The 20,270-nt window shown below is 53.4% G+C and overlaps 1 protein-coding gene across 1 annotated transcript in view; it reads left to right on the plus strand.

Annotated features, from left to right (window-relative positions):
- The window catches only part of ARHGAP23 (Rho GTPase activating protein 23), a 76,426-nt gene that overhangs the window by 50,577 nt on the left and 5,579 nt on the right, over positions 1-20,270 (plus strand). The window contains exons 17-24 of the mRNA XM_040497894.1: positions 2,779-2,857; positions 5,856-5,929; positions 6,140-6,229; positions 7,053-7,178; positions 12,871-12,912; positions 13,486-13,582; positions 15,709-15,740; positions 19,820-20,264. Of these exons, the coding sequence (XP_040353828.1) occupies positions 2,779-2,857; positions 5,856-5,929; positions 6,140-6,229; positions 7,053-7,178; positions 12,871-12,912; positions 13,486-13,582; positions 15,709-15,740; positions 19,820-20,264 (985 nt within the window). The remainder of the gene's footprint in view (positions 1-2,778; positions 2,858-5,855; positions 5,930-6,139; positions 6,230-7,052; positions 7,179-12,870; positions 12,913-13,485; positions 13,583-15,708; positions 15,741-19,819; positions 20,265-20,270) is intronic.

The following is a 20,270-nucleotide window of genomic DNA, read 5'->3' on the forward strand; positions in this document are numbered from 1 at the left end:
CTTGAGTGTTTGAATCTTTGAAGCGTGAATGGGAGGGGGCAGGTGGACAAGAAGGCAGTCCAGGCTGGGAACGATGGCATTTTCCAAAATCCCAGAGAAGGGTCTGAGTGTCGAGACAGAGAACAGGCCCATTTCATTCCTCCTTCCTGGGCTTGCCAGTGGGGAGGATGAGGCCCGGGGCAGGAGGTGGAGGGCTTTTGATGGCTCCACTGAAGTCTTTGATCTTGACAGTAGGGACAATAGGGAGCCTTCAGTGGTTCTTCAGCTGGGGAGGCATAAATGAGAGTGGAGTCTGCTTTAGCTTATGTCTGACGGATACAAATGAGGGAGGCCCAGAGCGGGGCATCCAAGGGAGAAATTGCTGACATGTGGGAAGTGCAAGGGGCCAGGAGGACACGGTGGCCCCAGGGGAATAAGGAAGATGGGAGCAGCTCTAGGAGTTGACCACATGAGAGGGAGGAAGGGGGGTGCAGGGAGGAGCCAACATTTGAGCTGGGGGCTGGTGATATCTCTCTGGCAGAAACTGGGGAGTAGGGCCCGAGAGGGAAGATGTGTCAGGCAGGCCCCCGCCCCCGGATTTGGGGTGATGGCACAAACAGGCAGTCCCCAAGAGTGCACTGGAGGATGGACACGGTGGCGTTGGGGCACAGAGTGGGACGATGGAGGGATGGGGCACAGAGTGGGACGATGTGGGCAGAGGGTGGGCAGCAGGAGTGAAGGGCCAGGCTCCGTGTGGGACAGAGGAGAGGGGGGGCTCAGGTGAGGCTGGGGATGAGTGGCAGATGTGTGCACGTGGGAGGGGTCCAGAAGCCTTGGGTTTGGCAGCTGGGAGATGAGAACAGCCAGGAGGTGATGGGGCAGGTGGGCGGGCCCTGTGCTGGCTTGGGGTGGATATGCCCAAAAGCACATTCGCTGGGGCTTAGCCAGGGAGAAGCATGGCCAGGGCTGGGGGGGCAGCGGACCCAAGTCAGGGCCCAGAGTGTGCTGGGCGTGTAGTTTTGTCTCAGACACCAGTCCGGTCCTCTGTCTTGGGGACCGCTAGAAGTTAAGTACTGTGGGTAGGGTGACCGTAACTCCTGATGAACCTGAGGGGGAGGGTATTGTTCGTGGGATGGTGTGGGGCCATTGTACTGAGTGTGTGTGTTGTGGAGCTGCGTGTCTTTGTGGAAGGTGTTACCTTGTTTTCCGGGCCTGAGTTACTCTGAGCCCTTCCGGTCAAGGCTGTTACCCTGGACTTTGCACGGGGTGGTGGTGCCCCCTCGTGGACACAAGGGACAGTGACCGGCCATGCTTCATTCATTCTTGCATTCAACAATCCATTTATTTAAAAAAAAAAAAAATTTTTTTTAATGTTTATTTATTTTTGAGAGAGAGAGACAGATTGTGAGCGGGGGAAGTTTAGAGAGAGAGGGAGACACAGAATCCGAAGTAGGCTCCAGGCTCTGAGCTGTCAGCACAGAACCCAATGTGGGGCTTGAGCCCACAAACAGATCAGACCCGAGCTGAAGTCGATGCTTAACCAACTGAGCCACCCAGGCGCCCCAACCATCCATTTATTTAAAACAGGGTTTCTTGGGGTACCTGGGTGGCTCAGTTGTTTAAGTGTCTGACTTTGGCTTAGGTCATGATCTTGCAGTTTGTGAATTTGAGCCCCGTGTCGGGCTCTGTGCTGACAGCTTGGAGCCTGGAGCCTGCTTCAGATTCTGTGTCCCTTTCTCTCTGCCCCTCCCCTGCGTGCGCTCTCTCTCTCAAAAATAAGTAAACATTAAAAAAAAAACAACCCAGGTTTCTCAATCTTGATGCCTTGCAGAATAATTCTTTGTTGTGGGAAGGTGTCCTGTGTATCACAGAAAGTTTAAAAGCATCCCCAGACTCTGGTTGTGGAAACCAAGGGGGTTCTGTCCCTGGGGGTGCGATTCTGCCCCTGTTGAGAACTACTGACTTAGGGCATATAGGTGCCAGGCTAACTGAGCTCACTAGGTGATAGGAGCACAGTGGGGGACAGGGCAGACAGGACAGGACAGACAGTCCTGCCAGGCAGGTAGGCAGGGAAGGAAAAAAATACATAGAACGGTGACAAAGTATGGTAAGTGCCATGGAAGAAACAAGGTCAGGGCTGTTGTACAGATGAAGGAGCAGGGGCATTGGTGGCTGTGTTAGCTGTGACTGTCAGGGAAGGAGTCTCTGCAGAGATGGCATTTGGGTAGGATGAGGAGGCTGGCCTGTGAAGGGCAGGGGAGGAAACTTCTAGGGGAGGGAATTGGCATGTGCAAAAGGCCTGAGATAGGCAGGTGCCAGGCATGAATGACTGCTATGTCATGGATAAGGAGAGGGGGTCCAAGGGTGGCTCTCCACTAAATGGGGAGCCCTGGGAGGCAGGATTGAGTGCTAGTAGGCCCGAGGAGGTCCAACCACCAAGGAGGTTTCCTTCACTTCCGTCCCATAGTGCTTTCACCAAAGAAGGTACCTAGTACTTGCTGTGGGTGGGCAAATGCTGGAGCTCACTGGGCTTGCTGGAGCAGGGAGGGGTCGGGGCCAGCCGGTCAGGGGGCCAGGACCTAGCTGGGCGCTGTTCTGCCGCCACCACCCTGATTAGTCTCCTTAGGCCGGAGATTCCCCGGTCTGGGCAGAGCTTGGTGTGGGTGTACCCCAGGGAGGGCCGGGCCGGGCTAGACTAGCATGGAGGCGTGGGCACCTGGGCTGGGCCTGGGTGGGGGGATGGGGTTTGCGTACCCCGCTGGGCCTGCCTGGGACCTGACTTCTTCGCCCTCTCCCCAGCGCTGGCAGGACCTCAATGTGATCAGCAGCCTGCTCAAGTCCTTCTTCCGAAAACTGCCTGAGCCTCTTTTCACCGACGGTGAGTGGGGGTGGAAGTGGAGGACGGGAGGAGGAGGGACACCTGTCTGTGCTGCACTCTGACCACTTTGTTTTATTGGGTTTGTTGGCTTTACTCATTGGGTTTTTGTTGTTGTTGTTGTTTTTAATGCTTATTTATTTATTTAATTGTTTTAACATTTATTTTTATTTTATTTTATTTTTTTTTTAAATTTTTTTTTTAACGTTTATTTATTTTTGAGACAGAGAGAGACAGAGTATGAACAGGGGAGGGGCAGAGAGAGAGGGAGACACAGAATCTGAAACAGGCTCCAGGCTCTGAGCGGTCAGCACAGAGCCCGACGCGGGGCTCGAACTCACGGACCGTGAGATCATGACCTGAGCCGAAGTCGGACGCTTAACCTACCGAGCCACCCAGGCGCCCCTAACATTTATTTTTGAGAGACAGAGAGAGACAGAGTGTGAGCAGGGGAGGGGCAGAGAGAGAGAGAGGCAGATACAGAATCCAGAGCAGGCTCCAGGCTCTGAGCTGTCAGCACAGAGCCTGACGTGGGGCTTGAACTCAGGAACAGTGAGATCATGACCCAAGCCAAAGTCGGATGCCTAACTGAGCCAACCAGGTGCCCCAGTGTTTATTTTTTTTGAGAGAGAGCAGGGGAGGGGCAGAGAGAGAGAGAGAGGGAGACACAGAATCTAAAGCAGACTCCAGGCTCCCAGCTGTCAGCATAGAACCCGACATGGGGCTTGAACTCATAAACCGCGAGCTCGGGACCGGAGCCAAAGTTGAGGCTTAACCGCTTGAGCCACCCAGGCACCCTGGGTTTTTGTTTCAATACAAGGCTTGTAACAAACTTAGTATAGATGCAAATAAAGAACACCCGAAGGTGCCTGTCACTCTCCTAGTCCCTATCCCTGGAGACTATCCTGACCCTTTCTGAGCATTTGCTGTGTGCCAAGCACTGCTCCCTACAACAACTCCATGGAGTAGGTACTATTATCTCCACTGTACAGATGAGGAAACTGAGGTTAAATCATTTGCCCAAGGTCACGCACGTTGTCAGTGTCAGAGCCAGGATTCAGCCCCAGGCTTCCGGCTCCAGAGCCCAGCTCTTGACTGTTCGCTGATCTGTTTGTTTCCCAGACCCTCTTACACCTGTGATGGAGACAACCATGCATAGATAGGGTCTAGAGTTGGGTGAGTTTGCCTGCGTGCTGGCAAATGTTTGCCATCTGGCTCTCAAGGGAAAAAAGCCTTGATCTGTAGTCTCCATGGTACAATTACTCCTACTGTGCCTTATTTCAAGCTACCGATAAGCTGCCACCAACGTGGAGTCAGAAGAGATGAACACCTTTGGCCCTCAGGAGCCGGTGTGAGCAGGATTCAGCACACTCCTGGGGGTGGGGGGGCGCCGGTTCTTAACAAAAGGAGGCTTGTCATTCTGAGATTCATTCGTGTCTGTACAAAGAGCTGTACCCCGTTCTTCTTTTAAATCAACCACCTGGTAGTTCGTAGTCGGAATAGACTATAATTTGCCTAATCACTCCCCTATTGATGGATATTCAGGTTGTGTTCAAATTTTTGCTCTTACAAAACACGTCGCAATGACTTTCCTTGAAGGTGTCCCTACATGCCCAGATCGGTGTCCTAGAGGTGGGTTCCTAGACTGTAGAATTTCCAGGTCAAAGTCCTGGTCAACATTTTTGAAAGCTAATGTCAAGCTGCCCTCTGAGAAGAAGGCCCTAGTTCATACTCTGACCAACAGCATAGGAGAGAATTGGCCCCATCGACCCTAGATGTTATCAGCATTTTATTAGACTTCTCTTAATTGGTTGAGGGAAATGTCATCTCATTATGTTTTCATTTTCATTTCTTTCATTATTAGGGAAATTAACTATCTTTTCATTAGTTTATTGGCCTTTTCTGTTTCCTCTCATTTCCTGTTCAGACCGTGTGCCCATTTTCCTATTGGGCTGTTTGTCTTTTTTGGTATCGGTTTGTACGAGACAAGCTCTTGTGTATTATGGGTATTAACCCTTTGCTAGTTTTTGCGGAGATTTGCTCTCGGTCTGCCGTTTGCCTATTAACTGTTCAGGGCAGAAATTGAAAACAATTAAGTGTAGTCAAAGCTGTTAATCTTTAATGGATCTTGCATCTCGTGTTTAGGAAGGCCTTATGGTTGTAAAGACGTCTTCTTGGTTTTCCCAAGATTTTAGCAACTTTGACATTTGGCTCTCTAATGCAATCACACATGTTTGTGTATTATTATGTGGGCTGGAAATGGATTTTTGTTCCCCCAACAAGATAGCTAATTGTCCCAGGGACATTTATTGACCCCTCCATCCTTCCGCACTGATTTGAAACGCTGCCTTTATCACATAGTAAAGATCCACGTGGCCTGTTCCCCTCCTTTCTGTGTCCTTGTCCTTGGCCAGCCTCCCCCGTGAGGCCCAGGCTGCTGAAGCTATGCTATCTTTTTAGCGCGTTTCAGTATCGGATAGGACAAGCCCTCCCTCGTGATTCTTCCTTTACAGACTGTTCTCCGCTCTCCTTATGCATCTACTCGTCAGATGAGTTTCAGAATAAACTTAGCCTGTTCCATGTTTTAAAGTTCCCCATGCACTTCTTCTGAAGGGAGTTGGGGGGCATTTTGACACAGGTGGTGTGGGCGTCTGGAGGCTGAAAGGGCCCCTCCCGCTTTTCTAGGTAACCTCTTCTGACCTTGTGGTGTCCTTGTCCCAGAGCCTGGGACGAGGACCACTTTTCCAGTATCCACGTGCAGCTCAGGTCTTGCTTCTTCCCAAACACACCTGGGCTGCCCCAGGTCTGGCGCGCCCCTGAGTGCAAGTGCAGCTGTAGTGGGTTTGGTCACATAGACGCAAGGTCATGGAGCACCCCCCCCCCCCCCCACCACCACCGACGCTGAGCTGGAGCAGCCTGGGCCTCCTCAGCTTGGAAGCACCGTGAGAGTGGGAGAAGGGACTGCCTCCCACCTCTCTAAAGAGTCTGCACTGTGTTCTAGACAAATACAATGACTTCATTGAGGCCAATCGCATCGAAGACTCGAGGGAGCGGATGAAGACACTCCGGAAGCTGGTAAGGCCTGGAGCCCAGTGCCGCCACTTCCCTCTGTGACCTTGGAGATGCCCTTCTCCGCTCTGGGCCTCCGTTTCTCCATCTCTCCAAGGGGGCTGGCTAGAGGGTGGTTTCCAGACTCCGGAGGTATGGCGGTGGGAGCCCCTGTGGGGTGTGCTGGGGAGGTGGGGAGGCCATCACAGCCCCATGCCCCTTCTCGCTCCCGCCCAGATCCGGGATCTCCCAGGACACTACTATGAGACTCTCAAATTCCTCGTGGGCCATCTGAAGACCATTGCTGACCACTCGGAGAAAAACAAGGTGGGGGGACTCTGGCGTGGAATGTGGGGGAAGGAGGCATATAGGGTCCTTTCAGCATATTCTAGACTCTTCCAGGTCAGATAATCCCAAGGCCCTCTAGGCACACCCTCCTCCGTAGTCACTCTGTCCCACCCCACCCTTCCATGCCAGCCAGTGCTTCTTCCCCGGAGAGCCATCTCCGGAGTTTCTGAAGGGTATCGCAGAGGCAGAGAGCCACAGTCCCTCTGTGTCTGATGGAAATCTATCCTTGGATTTAGCTCAAATCCCTTGCATTGCATTTTTCTTTCTTTCTTTCTTTCTTTCTTTCTTTCTTTCTTTCTTTCTTTTTTCTTTAAAAAAAAAAAATATTTTAAGTAATCTCTACACCCAACACGGGGCTCGAACTCATAACCTTAAAATCAAGCGTTGCTCACTCTACAGACTAAACCAGTCTCTCATGCCACATTGTGTTTGTCTAATCAGACCTCTGTATTTTCTGGTTCTGCAAAAATGAATGGAGCTATAGGAATGCTCCCAGTTTTAAAATACCCTTAGAACCTCCAGCAGGTCCCTATTCTGGCATCTGTCACTGTCAGCACGGTATGGGTGAGCAGGCTGGGCACTGCTCTCGGCTGCTAGGCCTGGGGATGAGCGAGGCTGAAATCTGGCCTGTACTCTACTTGCGAGGCATTGCCTTACCCAGCAAGGAGGTGTCCGTCCCCTAAGCCAGGCATAGCTCAGGATGGGCCTTGGGCCTGAGGGGCCTGGGGTGAGGGAGGTCTGGGGGACTGGAGGTCAGAGCTCATGGAGTGTTGATGCTGACCTGCTTTCCTCCCCTGCCCAGATGGAGCCCAGGAACCTGGCCCTGGTCTTCGGGCCGACGCTGGTGAGGACGTCTGAGGACAACATGGCGGACATGGTGACCCACATGCCTGATCGCTATAAGATCGTGGAGACGCTGATCCAGCACGTAAGCAGCCACTCCAGGCCGAGGCCATGTCCCCCTGGGCATTTCGCTCCTGCTTGCCTGGGCGGATGTGCTTAGTGGAGGATGAGGCAGCTTCAGCAAATGCTCCTGGGATGGCACATGCCCTTCCGAAGCGATGGGCTGCGTTTCCGGACCAAACAGGAATGGATCCTAGAATCCCTGTCTTTCTAGGATGTTCCATTCCCAGCAGGAGAATCAGGAGGCCCCTGAGCTTCTAAGATGAGGGTGAGGGTCAGAGGGCAGAGGATGGTCAGGGAAAGTGCGGCTGGGTTGGACAGCCAAGGGGTGAATGCAGGGGCACGTTCAGAAGGGGGCCCCAGGAAAAGTGTCCTTGTAGAAACACGCAGACGGGTGTAGGGAGCAGGGGCAGAGCTCTGCCTTGCCACCCCACTGAGGCTTGGGGAGCAAATGGTGATGCCCGGGGAGGGGACGCAGATGAGGCAGGGCGGAGCAAGGGCTAAGACAGGATCCTGCACTTGTCCTCTGTATGTCTTGGGCTGGTCTCCCCCCTTCTCATGGCTCCTAGAAGCACCACAAGCCCTGTTGTGTCTAAGGAGTCTAGTTATTGTCCAGGATGGGATGAGAACCTAGAGCGGCCAGCAGAGGGCGCAGGAGGCCTTGGTCCTCTAGAGCCAAACTCAGGGCAGCGCTGCCCCCTTCTGGGGCCCTAAGGGATGCTTTTATAAATCCTATAGATTTTCAAGAAAAAAAAAAAAAATCACAGATTTCCCATTTCCAAATCTGCCTGTGGATGGAACCCGACCCCCTCCTGCCAGGAGAAATAAGACCGGCAGCTGGCCAGCGGAATGGGGTCCTCAGCGTCTGCAACGTCACAGATACTTTAGGGAAGGGAAACCAGGCCATGTTACTCCCATTTTACAGATGAGGAAACCGGTGCTCAGAAAAGCAAAGTGACTTGCTCAAAGTCACGCAGCTTATTAAGTGGCAGCCCCAGGATTGTAAGCCAGCTTTGTCTGACCAAAGTTGGTGCTTTCCTCGGCCCCTGCTGGGAGGCCAGATTCCGGGGTCCATCCTAGAGCTGGCTTGGCCGGCCAGGGTCAGTGACGTGAGGCAGTGGGGTAGACTTTGGTCACGCCGACTGGCCTTGCCCGCTTATTTCCTTCCTCCACTGGGTGGTCAGGGCTCTGAGCCTTGGGAGGGAACGTCAAAGCCTGTTCTCATTCCAACATTTCCCTTAGTCTGGGAAAACTTACCCCTTGGAAAATTTCAGCTCCCCAGTCTAACACGTGGCCCCCGGAGCCCCTGGAGTTGCGGGCCCAGACAGGATCGGACCTCGGCAGAGACTTCTCTGACTCTGGCTCTGAGCCCCTGGCCCGTCAGCGGATGGCTGCAGGTCAGGGGTGACTTTGCGGCCATCACCTGGCCTCCCTACCCGGGGCTCCTGTCCTCCCAGTGGCAAGTCACCAACCAGCTCATTCCCATGTTTACTAAGTCAGCTGCAACCCAAAGACCACGTCAAGGCATTTGTTCGAACGTGATTGCCGCTCTGCATACACCGGGATCTCTCAGCCTCCGCACTAGTGACCTTTGGGGCCAGATGATTCTTTGTGGGGCTCTGTCCTGTGTAGCGCAGGATGGTTAGCAACATCTCTGGCTAGATGCCAGGAGCCTCCCTCCAGTCATGACAACTGAAAATGTCTGCCGACTTTCCCAAATGCCCCCCCCCCCCAGGGGACGGGAGGCAGAGGCACCCCGCTTGAGAACCGCTGAGGTAGCAGTTGAGGGCACTGGCTCTGGAGCCCGCCTGCTTGAAGTTCAACTCTGGCTCTGCTCCTTACATGCTGTGGGGCCTTGAACAAGGGACTTACCCTCTTTTTGCCTCAGTTTCCTCATCTGTAAAGTGGAGATGCTAATAATGCTCACCTCACACGGTAATTGTGAGGGTTACATGCGTTAATGTCCGTGAAGCAGTTAAAATGCCACTTAGCGGGTAAGAGGTGTCATATGAATTAGCGACCACCATTATTGACCTCATCGGCATGCCAGAGGCAGGTTCAGGTGCTGGGATGCAGAGGTGACTGGAACCCAGGCCCTGCTGTGAAGGAGCAGTGCCTCAGTGAAGATGTCATTTCTTCATTCTCTGGGCTATCGCCAGGGAAGCCCATGGAAGGACCTAACCCTGCCCCGGCTGTAGGGCTGGGAGCGTAGTCAGGGGCGAGTTTAACTGTCTTACGACACCCGGAGGAATTTAGCCATTCAGAGCAGGGAGAAAGCGTTCCAGGCACAGGGATGTGCAAAAGCAGGGTGGCACCAGCTAGCGTGAATTCTTCCAGAAAACTCTGGGCTACCCGGAAGCTTCTGGGCTCCCACAGCACTTTTGGGTACCTCCAAACCGAATTAAAGGCTGGGCTTCTTAGGGCTTCCTCTATTCAGCCTGTCTCTGGGGACTGCACTTTTTCTTAATGATGGCTAACATTCATTGTACATTAGCAATGTGTTGTACTAAATATTTTACACACGGTATTTCATTATTTTTGAAATGTTTAAGCGGAGGGTATAATTGACATGAGATTAGTTTCACGTGTAACAACACGACCATTCAGTATTTGTATATATCCGGTGAGATGATCAGCGCTATACATATACCGTCACCATACATAGTTACAATTGTTTTTCTGGCCATGAGAATTTTTCAGTCTTGTTCTCTTAGTAACTTTCAAAAACACAATGCAGTATTGTTAACCACAGTCATCATGCTCTAGGCTACGTCCCCGCGACTTATTTATTTTGCAACTGGAAGTTTGTACCTTTTGACCCCCTTCACCCGCTTTGCCCACCCCCCACTCCCGGCCCCACCCCAGCCTGTTTTCTGTTACCTATGAGCCTGGATCGCGTCTGTTTGTTTTAGATTCCACCTGTGAGATCATACGGTATTTGTCTTTCTCTGTGTGACTTGTTTCATTTAGCATACGTGGTACCTTCAGGGGCCATCCATGTGGTCACAGATGGCAAGATTTCCTTCTTTCAGTGGCTGAGTTGTATTCCATTTTATATACACGCCACATCTTCTTGACCCATTCCTCCATCAGTGGGCACTCAGGCCACTTCCGTGTCTTAGTTGTTGTAGATAATGTGCTGCAATGAACAAAAGGGTGCAGATATCTCTCCTTGGTGTTTTTGTTTTCTTCAGAAAAATACCCAGAAGCAGAATTGCTAGATTATAGGGTAGCTCTTTTTTTTTTTTAAGTGTATTTGTTTATTTTGAGAGAGAGAGAGAGAGAGACAGAGAGAGAGAATCCCAAGTAGGCTCCACGCTGTCCGTGCAGAGACTGACTCGCGACTGGAACCCACGAACTGTGAGGTCATGGACCTGAGCAGAGGTCAAGGGTCGGATGCTTAACTGACTGAGCCACCCAGACATTCCTGGATCGTAGGGTAGTTCTATTTTTAATTTTTTGAGGAACCGCCATGCTGGTTTCCGTAGTGGCTGCACCAATTTACATTCCCACCAACACTGTGTGACAGTTCCCTTTTCCCCACATCCTCATCAACACTTGGTATTTCTAGTTTCTTATAATAGCCATACCGGATTTCATTTTCCTTCTCACCACAATTTTAGAAGTAGATACTCCTGTTATGCCCATTTTACAGATAAGTAAATAGACTCAAAGAAGTCATTTACCCGAGGTGGACTTGAGCCCGAGAAGACTGACTTTCGATCTTGCATCATTTCTTATCCTCTCTTCTCTTTCTCGTTGCTCTCCTTTGCCACTTATTTGAGTTAATAATATGCCAGATTGTGGCGAATAATAACTGAGGTTCATGGCACATGGTCATAATCAACCTGCAAGTCTCCTTGTTTCCCCCTTCATCCCTGACCCCAGTTTGCTCCCGCCATAATTACCCAGTCTGATTGGGTAATACGTATCCTTTCAATCCATGTTCCCTGTCTTATCGTATTTATTTATTTTTTAACAAACAGTATTTTTTTTTTTAAGTAATGCCCAATGTGGGGCTCGAACTCATGAGTCTGAGATCGAGTTGCACACTTGCAACTGAGCCAGCCAGGTGCCCCTGATATTCTGTGTGTGTTAACTTTCGACCAGTGAGCTTAACTCCTTGATTCTAATTTCTGTGTTGTTGGGACTTCTCTCTGCCATCTTAAGTGTCGTTTTTTGTTTACCCCATTTTCATTTTATTTCTTTTCCATCTGTCCTACCTTGCTTTCGATGGATTGATTTTTGTTTTCCTGATATGAAAATGACATAATTTAGGGGAGCCTGGGTGGCTGCTTGGTTAAGCATCCAGCTTGATCTCTGCTCAGGTCATGATCTCACGGTTCATGAGTTAAAGCCCCGAGTGCTGACAGCGTGTGGAGCCTGCTTGGGATTCTGTCTCTCCCTCTCTCTGCCCCTCCCATGCTCTCTCTCGCTCTCTCAAAATAAATTAAAAAAAAGAAAAATTACACAATGTATAAAGCCCAATCTGTGTTTAATTATACAATTATAACAGCCCATACTTATGCTTCACTCTCACTGATTATTCCTAAAGCTCATCAATATCCATTGTCTTCCTTCCACCACATCTAAAAACCAAGTGCCTTAGTGTACTGTCACCCATCACCGGTTTCTCCCTCTGTGTTCGAAATCCACAGTGTCATGGATATGCTTTGTGTGTGTACAATTGTACGTGTATATGAGTATCCTTGCTTGGATCGACCGTGGACATTCATCCTGACCTCTCCGAGCTGGTCACTCCACCCCGGGGTCATTTCTTAACTGTGCTCATATACACAGTTAAGAGAATCTTTGTGCAGCAAGCTTTCTGATGTCTTCAAGTAGCTTTCGTTCACACTCAACTGAGAGTTTAGCAGGGTATAAAATTCTAGGCTCAAAATTCCTGCGTTTCTAATCCAGCAATACAGGAAAATACTACTTATCTTCTTATGTCTGCTGCTGCTGCTGAAAGTTCTAGTTACAGCTGATGCTCGTTTGTAAGCAACCTTTTTTTTTTTTTCTCCAGAAAACTTTTAGGGTTTTATCTTTAAGTTTCTCAGATTTCACAAAACATACTTACGAATCAGATTTTTACTTTATTTTCTATCCTGTTTGGCATTTATGTGAAAACTCTTTCCTGCCTGCCCCTCAGGGAACCTCCTAACATTTCCCTCCCGGCACTTCTGTCTTCTGGCTGGGGGAGAGAGTGGCCACCCCAGTAGCTAATGTGGTGCCCAGGGCTCTTCTGGCTGCCGCAACAGGTGGGCCTTCTCTCTGCAGTGGACCCAGCCTGCGCTAGATGGCACTGCTGTCCCCGCTTCTGGCTTGCGGTTGGGAGCGAGCCCCAGAGATGTGTTCTGGACAATATCTAGTGAAAAACAGGCGGAGAAGCTTTTCCTGAACTGGCCCTCCATCAATCCTCAGCCCTTCCCATTCCGGGCTGCATTTCCCTCCAGCACTGGGGTCCAGCCTTTTCTCTCCCCGAGGGTTTCTCGTAGTCTGTGGGGTTTGGTCCTGGGAATCCATGTTCCCTTGGGAACATCCAGTGACCAGGCCAGCCTGGGGGTTGTTGAGAAGAGGGAGGACTTCTCCTGCCCCATTCCATATGACGTTTGAGTGGAGTCCTCTGGACTGTGCAGGTCCAGAGCCCGTGTCTCCGTCTTCCCTCAGCCCCTTCCCACGCTGAGTTTCACCACTTCCTTTTGTCTCCTCTGCAGTCAGACTGGTTCTTCAGCGATGACGAGGACAAGGGAGAGAGAGTAAGTGATGCAGAGGGAGGGTGGAGTGGGTCTGGTCTGAGGTGGGCCTGCATCTCAGTTTGGGGGCCGGGAGGAGGCAGGCAGTAAGACTCAAGCAGGGGAAGGTCCCTGCCCTTGGGGCTTCCCAGTCTGATGGAGGAAACATAGGCCCTCTTCTCAGGAGCCTCCAGTCTAATGGGAGACACGATCCTTGCCTTCATGAGTCCCCAGTCTAAGGGGGGAGGTATAAGCCACTCTAATGAAACTGAGTCCAGTAGCAAAGGCAGACTCCACCTTCCAGTCTTATGTGGAGGATATAGATCTTAGAAAGATCCAGTCTGATGGTGGAGACACAGCTCCAGCCTTTGGGGTTCAGTCAAGGTGTTGGAGAAGGCACAAAACAGTCTAATGGGATACGTGTAGGACCTGCCTTCAAGAGTGCCTGACTGATGAGAGAGACCCAATCTGATGGAGGAGTTGGTGAGCCCCAATCTGATGGAGGAGTCATGGGCCCTGCCTCAGGTTACCCCGTTTTGCGGGATCCACGGTCCAGCCATCTGAGGACATGCTGGCTGACCCTCCTCCTGTTTGCAGACTCCTGTGGATGACAAGGAGCCTCAGTCAGTGCCCAACATTGAGTACCTCCTGCCTAACATTGGCAGGACAGTGCCCCCTGGTGACCCAGGTTCAGGTGAGTGCAGGGGCTTGGGAATGGGTGGGAGTGGGGGTGGGATTCGCATTCCCAAGGGTCCCAGATGCCTGGCCAGACACCCAGCTTCCCTGCTCTGCCCCAGCGGGGCCCTTCCCTGCCCCCACCACAGAGACCCGGGCTGTGGCAGGGCCTTCTCCACTCTGGGGAGGTCTGGCTTGCCTGTGGGCCCGCTTCCTTGTCTGCTCAGCTGCCCCTCCCCGGGCTGGGTAGGGGCTTTGTTCGCCCTCCTTCACTGGTTTCCTTCCTGAGCTTTTTATTTCTCATGGGCTGTGTCCTTCTGGGCATGTTCCTCTTTTTAATTTTTCTTCCTTTTCTCCTTGCACCCCTCTGCCCCCTTCTCTCTTCTCCCTGTGCTCTCCTCCCGCCCCTGAACCCTGCCTCTCTCTTCTCCCCTTCCCCTCCTCCAGCGGACCTGTTGGAGATTTAAAGGGTACAGTGTGGCATTTGCGGCCTCGGTCACTAACAGTGGCGGGTGATTATAAGAAGGCTGGGCAGGCCCGAGGGGCAGGCAGAAAGGTCCCGGGCTGTGAGCACCTCACCCTTGACATACCGGCTACCCCCGCTTGTGAACAACATACTCCCACCCTAGCCCTCCCATCTGAAAGCCCCTTCTCAGGAGGAAGGAGGCATTTGTCGGAGCCAGATCCTGTCCCCTTGCCGGGAAGTCTGGGCACCGCATGCATGACTGCTCCCTCACCTCTGCTGCGGTCCCCAGACTCTGGGCTTTTCTCTGTGCTGAACCCGGTCACCTCCGGTTATCTGGACAGGGGGAGGCTTGGCTGGTAGGGGGACCCAGCCTGTCGGGACACGAGTGATGTCACCCTCAGAAGCCTCTCTATAACTGCAGCTCCTGCCGTGGTGGGCTCCGAGGGCTGACTCTTCCCGCTTCTGAAACCAGAGCCCCTGGTCACTCAGCCCCTAAGTCCTGTTTCAGGGCCGTAGACTCTCGTAGCAGAGCAGCCCAGAGCAGCCCCTCGGCCCAAGGCATTAACTTCTCCCGCCCTGTGGGCGGGCCGCCCTTCGTATTCTGACGGCTCCTGTCTCTGACAGAGGCCTAGCGCAGCACCCCTAGTTACAAGAGGCAGGCTGAGGAGGGAGCCAGGGGACAAGGTGGGTGGGGATGGCAGAGAGGAGCCCCCTGTTTCTTCTAATCACCTGCTGCCGCTCCCCTGCCTCGTGTGTGTCACTGTGTGGTTGGCCATCTGCTCCTCTCACCGTGTGCAGGGGAGGGGTGGGGAGGAGGACTCACTTGCTTGCCAGAGAGTGTGGATTAACTGTGCCTGCCCACTGCCCCGTCAGACCCCGGGAGGTCCTTAGATCAGCCTACCCCCTCCCCGGTCCTGGAGAGGACACTGCCAGGATTTGGTTGTGGTTCCTTCTCCACCCCCAGTGATCTTAAAGGAGCGGGACCCCAGTCCTACTGATGTAATGATTTTACTCGTTCTCGTAACTCTGGTGATAAACAGGGCCTTGCCCCCGGGAAGGCAGATGGACGAGGAGTCTGGAGGCAGAGCCTATCAAGGCCCTAGTCACCAGCGCGCTCTGCCTCCTGGGTCCCACCTACTTGGTGTCTGCCCCTCGACGCCATCATTCACAGGGTCCCTCTTCTTCCTCCTGTCCCAGAAGTGGGGGGGGGGGGGTGGTGAGGGTGGAGGTAGGGCGCCCCCTTGTCTGTGCACTGTGTGGTCTCCATTTCCCCAGAGCATCTGTGATTCGCTGTGTTTCATTGTGGTTTCCGTGGACTGCGTCTGATATTTGGCATTTTCTCTCTAGTGCTTCAGAGTAACAGGGACAGGAGGGGAGGGGAGAGGACCTAGGCCCAAAGAGAAGCCCTCCTTGCCCTTGACCCTGACAAATGAGGGTCTCACAACTGGCAGCCTGACGTCACTTCCTACCTCGAAAGGAAGTGGTGATTGCCATCAATACCGTCCCTGGGCCATGGGAAATGACACCAGAAGCCCATCACACTCCCAACACCTGGGGAGAGCTCAGGTGTCTGATCTCCCTGGTTCCTGAAGCCTCCGGGGAGAGGGAATCGTGTGCACAAGGCAGCCTTCTCCTGCCCCGATTTAACTTTCCTTTGTATTTCTCTCTCTCACCAACAGATTCTACCACCTGCAGTCCAGCCAAGTCCAAGGTAAGTGCCAAAGCAATTCTGAAGCTTTCTCCCTGCTTAAGCCGTCCCACTTCTTGATTTTGGCCAAGGGAATGGGGAGAATTGCCGCTGGATGCTGAGAAAGTTGCTGGTCACAGGGAAGGAAAGCAGGAGGTACTGTGCGTACCGTGGTAAGCAGAGAAGTCACTCACCGTGGCCGTGCTGGGTGAGGCATCTGGTGGAATAGAAGGATCCGGCCTGGGAGTTAGGTGGCCAGGTGGCCAGGGGCAGTGTTCCCAGTGGCTAAAAGCGCACAGTCTGCGGCGCCTGGGTGGCTCGGTCGGTTAAGGGTCCGACTCTTGATTTCGGCTCAGGTCATGATCTCACGGCTCATGAGATCGAGGCCCATGTTGGGTTCCGTGCTGTTAGCACCAGCTTGGGATTCTCTGTCTCCCTCTCTCTCTGCCCCTCCCCCCACTCGCCCGCTCTCTCAAAATAAATAATTTAAAAATTAAAAAAAAAAAAAAAAAAAAAAAAGCACAGACAGTCCTGGGTCTGAGTCCTGCCTCCACCACTTAGCTTCAGGACATCAGGGAAGTTGTTTAACCCCTTTCTGATCCTCAGCTGCTCACCTGTCAATGAAGTGTAATATCTCTTCTTATAACCACAAGTATGTCTGCTGTACTTAATATTCTTTTTGGAGGGCCCAAAGCAGGCAGAAGGCAGGAAATAACAAGGATAAGAGGATAAATCAATGAAATTGAAAACAACTGAGAAAATCAATGAGCCTGAAGCTGGTGTTTTGAACCAGCTCTCACAGCCAGCTACTCGCCGTCCAGGGCCTGCCCTCCGAGACAGAACCCATTAGGCAAGGATGTAGAGCTTGATGGCCAAGGGGGTTGGTGTCTTAGCTCTGGCCTGCCATAACAAAATGCCACAGACTGGATGGCTTAAACGAGAGAAATTTCTTTTCTCACAGTTCTTTTATTATCATATATTTTTTCATGTTTATTTACTTTTGAGAGAGACAGAGACCGAATGTCTCTCGAGAGCGGGCCAGGGGCAGAGACAGGGAGACACAGAATCCGAAGCAGGCTCCGGGCTCTGAGCTGTCAGCACAGAGCTCGACTCGGGGCTCGAACTCATGAACTGTGAGATCATGACCTGAGCTGAAGTCGGACGCTTCACCGACTGAGCCGCCCAGGCGCCCCATTTTTTCTCACAGTTCTTGAGGCTAGATGTCCAAGATCAAGGGGTCAGCATGGTCAGTTTCTGGTGAGAGGTCTCTTTCTGTCTTGTACATGGCCGCCTTCCTGCTGTGTCCTCATACAGCAAAGAGAGATTACAATAGAGAAAGCTCTCCGGTGTCTCTTTTTATAAGAGCACTAATGCCACCACAAGGGCATGACCTCATTACCTCCCAAAGGCCCCATCTCCAAATACTATCCCACTGAGGGGTAGGGCGTCAGCATACGAATTTGAGGAAGGGGACACAATTCTGTTCATGGTAGTGGGTGAAATCACTAAACTCTGGTGATTGAACTGGACTCATGTCTGTCCGGGTCTCTAAGCACTGGCCAGGTCCCAGCGAGCCCAGTGTGCCTGACAGGCAGTGTGCCTGGGGGGATGGGGAGCTCACTCCGTCATAAGACTTCTACGGCAGGGAGCAAGTTCATTATACTGACCTGAATCTAGCCCACCCATCGCTCCTGCTAGCCCCCTGGTTTCCCGTAGCCTCTCCTGGGCTGACACCTTGGCCTTTATGTGAATGTACCGACCTCTACATTCCTGGAAGTGACCATTATGACTGCTCTGCTTCTGTAACTAGCTGGGATGAGAGGATAATTTGATCAGATGGTCCTAGTGGCCTCACAAGCGCCTCAGAGAGCACTGGCCAGAAAAGACCGTGGCACTGGCTACCCTGTGCCTCAGGTTGATCAGAGCAGAACTGCCAGATCGCACAACTCCGGGGATTGCCTTCTGGAGCCGTGCAGCGCTGACCGCCGTGGCCCAGGAGCCGCATGCCTATGAATCCTGACTCCCTGACATGCTTCAGCTTCCTCAGAACCAGCTGATGTGAGAGAGAGTACATAGGATGCGGTGGCCACACGAGGCATCGCTGTGTCTCCATTATTATACCGTGGCTGAAACAGGAGGTGACCTGTGAGAAGGGGTCACAGGGCAGGTCATTCCAGCCCGGCAGGGGGACCAGTTTCAGCCTGTGCTTATGCACAGCCTTCTGTGTTGAGGGGACTGCATTCACCCATTTGTCCATTCACTTAACATTTATATATGTATGTTTGTATGTGGGGGGGGGGGGGCACGGGGCAGAGAGCGAAGGAAAGAGAGAATCCCAAGCAGGCTCTGTACTGTCAGTGTAGAGCCCGAAGCTGAGATTAAACTCATAGAGTGAGATCATGACCTGAGCCGAAATCAAGAGTTGGATGCTCAACGGACTGAGCCACCCAGGCGCCCCCAGTCACTTAACATTTAGTGAGCACCTGTTATGTGCGGGCACTGCACTAGGAGTCATGGACGCAAACACAAAGAGGCCACAGACCTTGCTCTCAAGGAACTCTGAGTGTGATACAGATGATGTGGAAACAGAGCTATTCCGATGGGAGAAGAACAGGTGTAGGTGTGTTTTCAAAGGGCCATGGGAGGGCTGAGAGGTGGCTGTACAGAGGATGCCATATTTGAGCTGGGCCTAGGAAGAGGGCTAAGAGCTCATATGGCACATAGGCGGCAGGGAGAGGGGGCGGTGGTGGCTCAGGGCAAGTCAGTGTGGCAGGTGGGCATCGCCAGAGTGAAGGGTGTGTTGCGGTTAGGGCAGGGAGGGCTGGCAAAGCGGGCAACAGGTTGTAAAGGGCCCTGTGTCTGGACTTCATCCTGGGGGAGGTGGGGGGCCCTGCAGAGTCTGGAGGTGATCAGATCCCTGCCTTGCCTACAAGGACTGACTGCTCTAGAGGAGGGGGGACTGGGGTAAGGCAAGGCTGGAGGCAGGGACCCCTATCAGGAGATGGCAGAAAGACCCAGAAAAGGCAGAGCAAGGGCCTGGACAGAGGATGGTGAGGATGAGCTGGCTTTGGGAGTCACTTCAGGAAAACTGAGAAGCAGCAGGGAAGGAGAAGGAGGCAGGGAACCACCTGAAGGTGGGGAACATGAATGCAGGTCGTTTGGGGCAGGTGTAGGGAGCCTAGTGTAGTAGTTGTAGATAGGTGAGTTTCAGGTGCCCACACTTTGCTAGAGATGGACTTGCCATTGGAAGAAGAGTTCTGGAGCTCAAGAGATAGTTTGGTGTTGGCCCGTGAGGGTCACCGAGGGCTCTGCTGGGGCATCACAGAAGGACAGGACCAGAAAACACTCACAGGACTTAGCCGTGACAGTGCAGCAGGAAGTTGCCCCGCGTGGGGTTGGAAATCACTGTTTGGGGCGCCTTCAATCCGATCGCTCAGATTGTTCAGAACTGGGTAGCCACTTCTGGCAGCCGAGCCGGCCAGATTGATGTGGGGTTGGGGACTGTGGGTGGGGGCCCCGGTGGGATGGCTGAAATGCAGTGGGCTGTAGTGTGGGAAGGGGAAGTGAACTTGGGCGGGTTGCCCTGGAGAGGCCCATACCTACTGCCTAGGTGGAAAGGCAGGTTTCCCAGGTGGGAGTGAGTGGAGATGGAGGGGGTAGAAGCCATGGGGGGAGGGACGTCCCTGCCAGGCTCTGGTGATTATAACCCGGGCTGGTATATATAAAATGGGTTCAAACTATCAAGTGTATTCACTGTTGAGAGGCTATTATCACCAGAGCTGTGTCTGCAAGGATTAATGTAGCGCTGGGCTTGGGGAATGGAGTGGAAGTTGGGGCGGAGGTGAGGGACCAGGCCCCAGCTCACAGGAAGGAGCCGAGAGTCTGGATTGAGACCAGAGTGGGTACGGAGGGGACTGGGATATTGAGGGGGGCCGCGTCCGCCGGCTCCCGGCTGGGTAGGGACGCTCCCACTGGGACAGCCATCAGGGAGGAAGGGCTTAGGACGCCGGCCCCGGGGAGTGGGGGAGGGGGGGAGCGGGGCCGGCTTGGGACCTGCCGCGGTGCGGGGGCGCCTCCTGCATGCTGACCTGTCTCCCGCGCAGGGCTCGTGGGCCCCCAAGAAGGAGCCGTACGCCCGGGAGATGCTGGCGATCTCCTTCATCTCGGCGGTCAACCGCAAGCGGAAGAAGCGGCGGGAGGCGCGGGGACTGGGCAGCAGCACCGACGACGACTCGGAGCAGGAGGCGCACAAGCCCGAGGCGGGGGCGCCGGCGCCTGGGGCGCGGGACCAGCCGGAGGGGCCGCTGCCGGGCGCAGCCGCCTCCGAGGCCCCGGGGCGCCTCAGCCCCCCGGCGGCGCCGGACGAGCGACCGGCCGCGGACACGCGCTCCATCGTCTCGGGCTACTCCACCCTGTCCACCATGGACCGCAGCGTGTGCTCGGGCGCCGGGGGCCGGCGGCCGGGCGCGGGGGACGAGGCGGACGACGAGCGGAGCGAGCTGAGCCACGTGGAGACGGACACGGAGGCCGGCGCGGGGCCCGGGGGGCGCCCGG

Source organism: Herpailurus yagouaroundi, unplaced genomic scaffold (assembly GCF_014898765.1).
Source record: "Herpailurus yagouaroundi ecotype Mexico unplaced genomic scaffold, PumYag 189, whole genome shotgun sequence".
Lineage (NCBI taxonomy): Eukaryota > Metazoa > Chordata > Mammalia > Carnivora > Felidae > Herpailurus > Herpailurus yagouaroundi.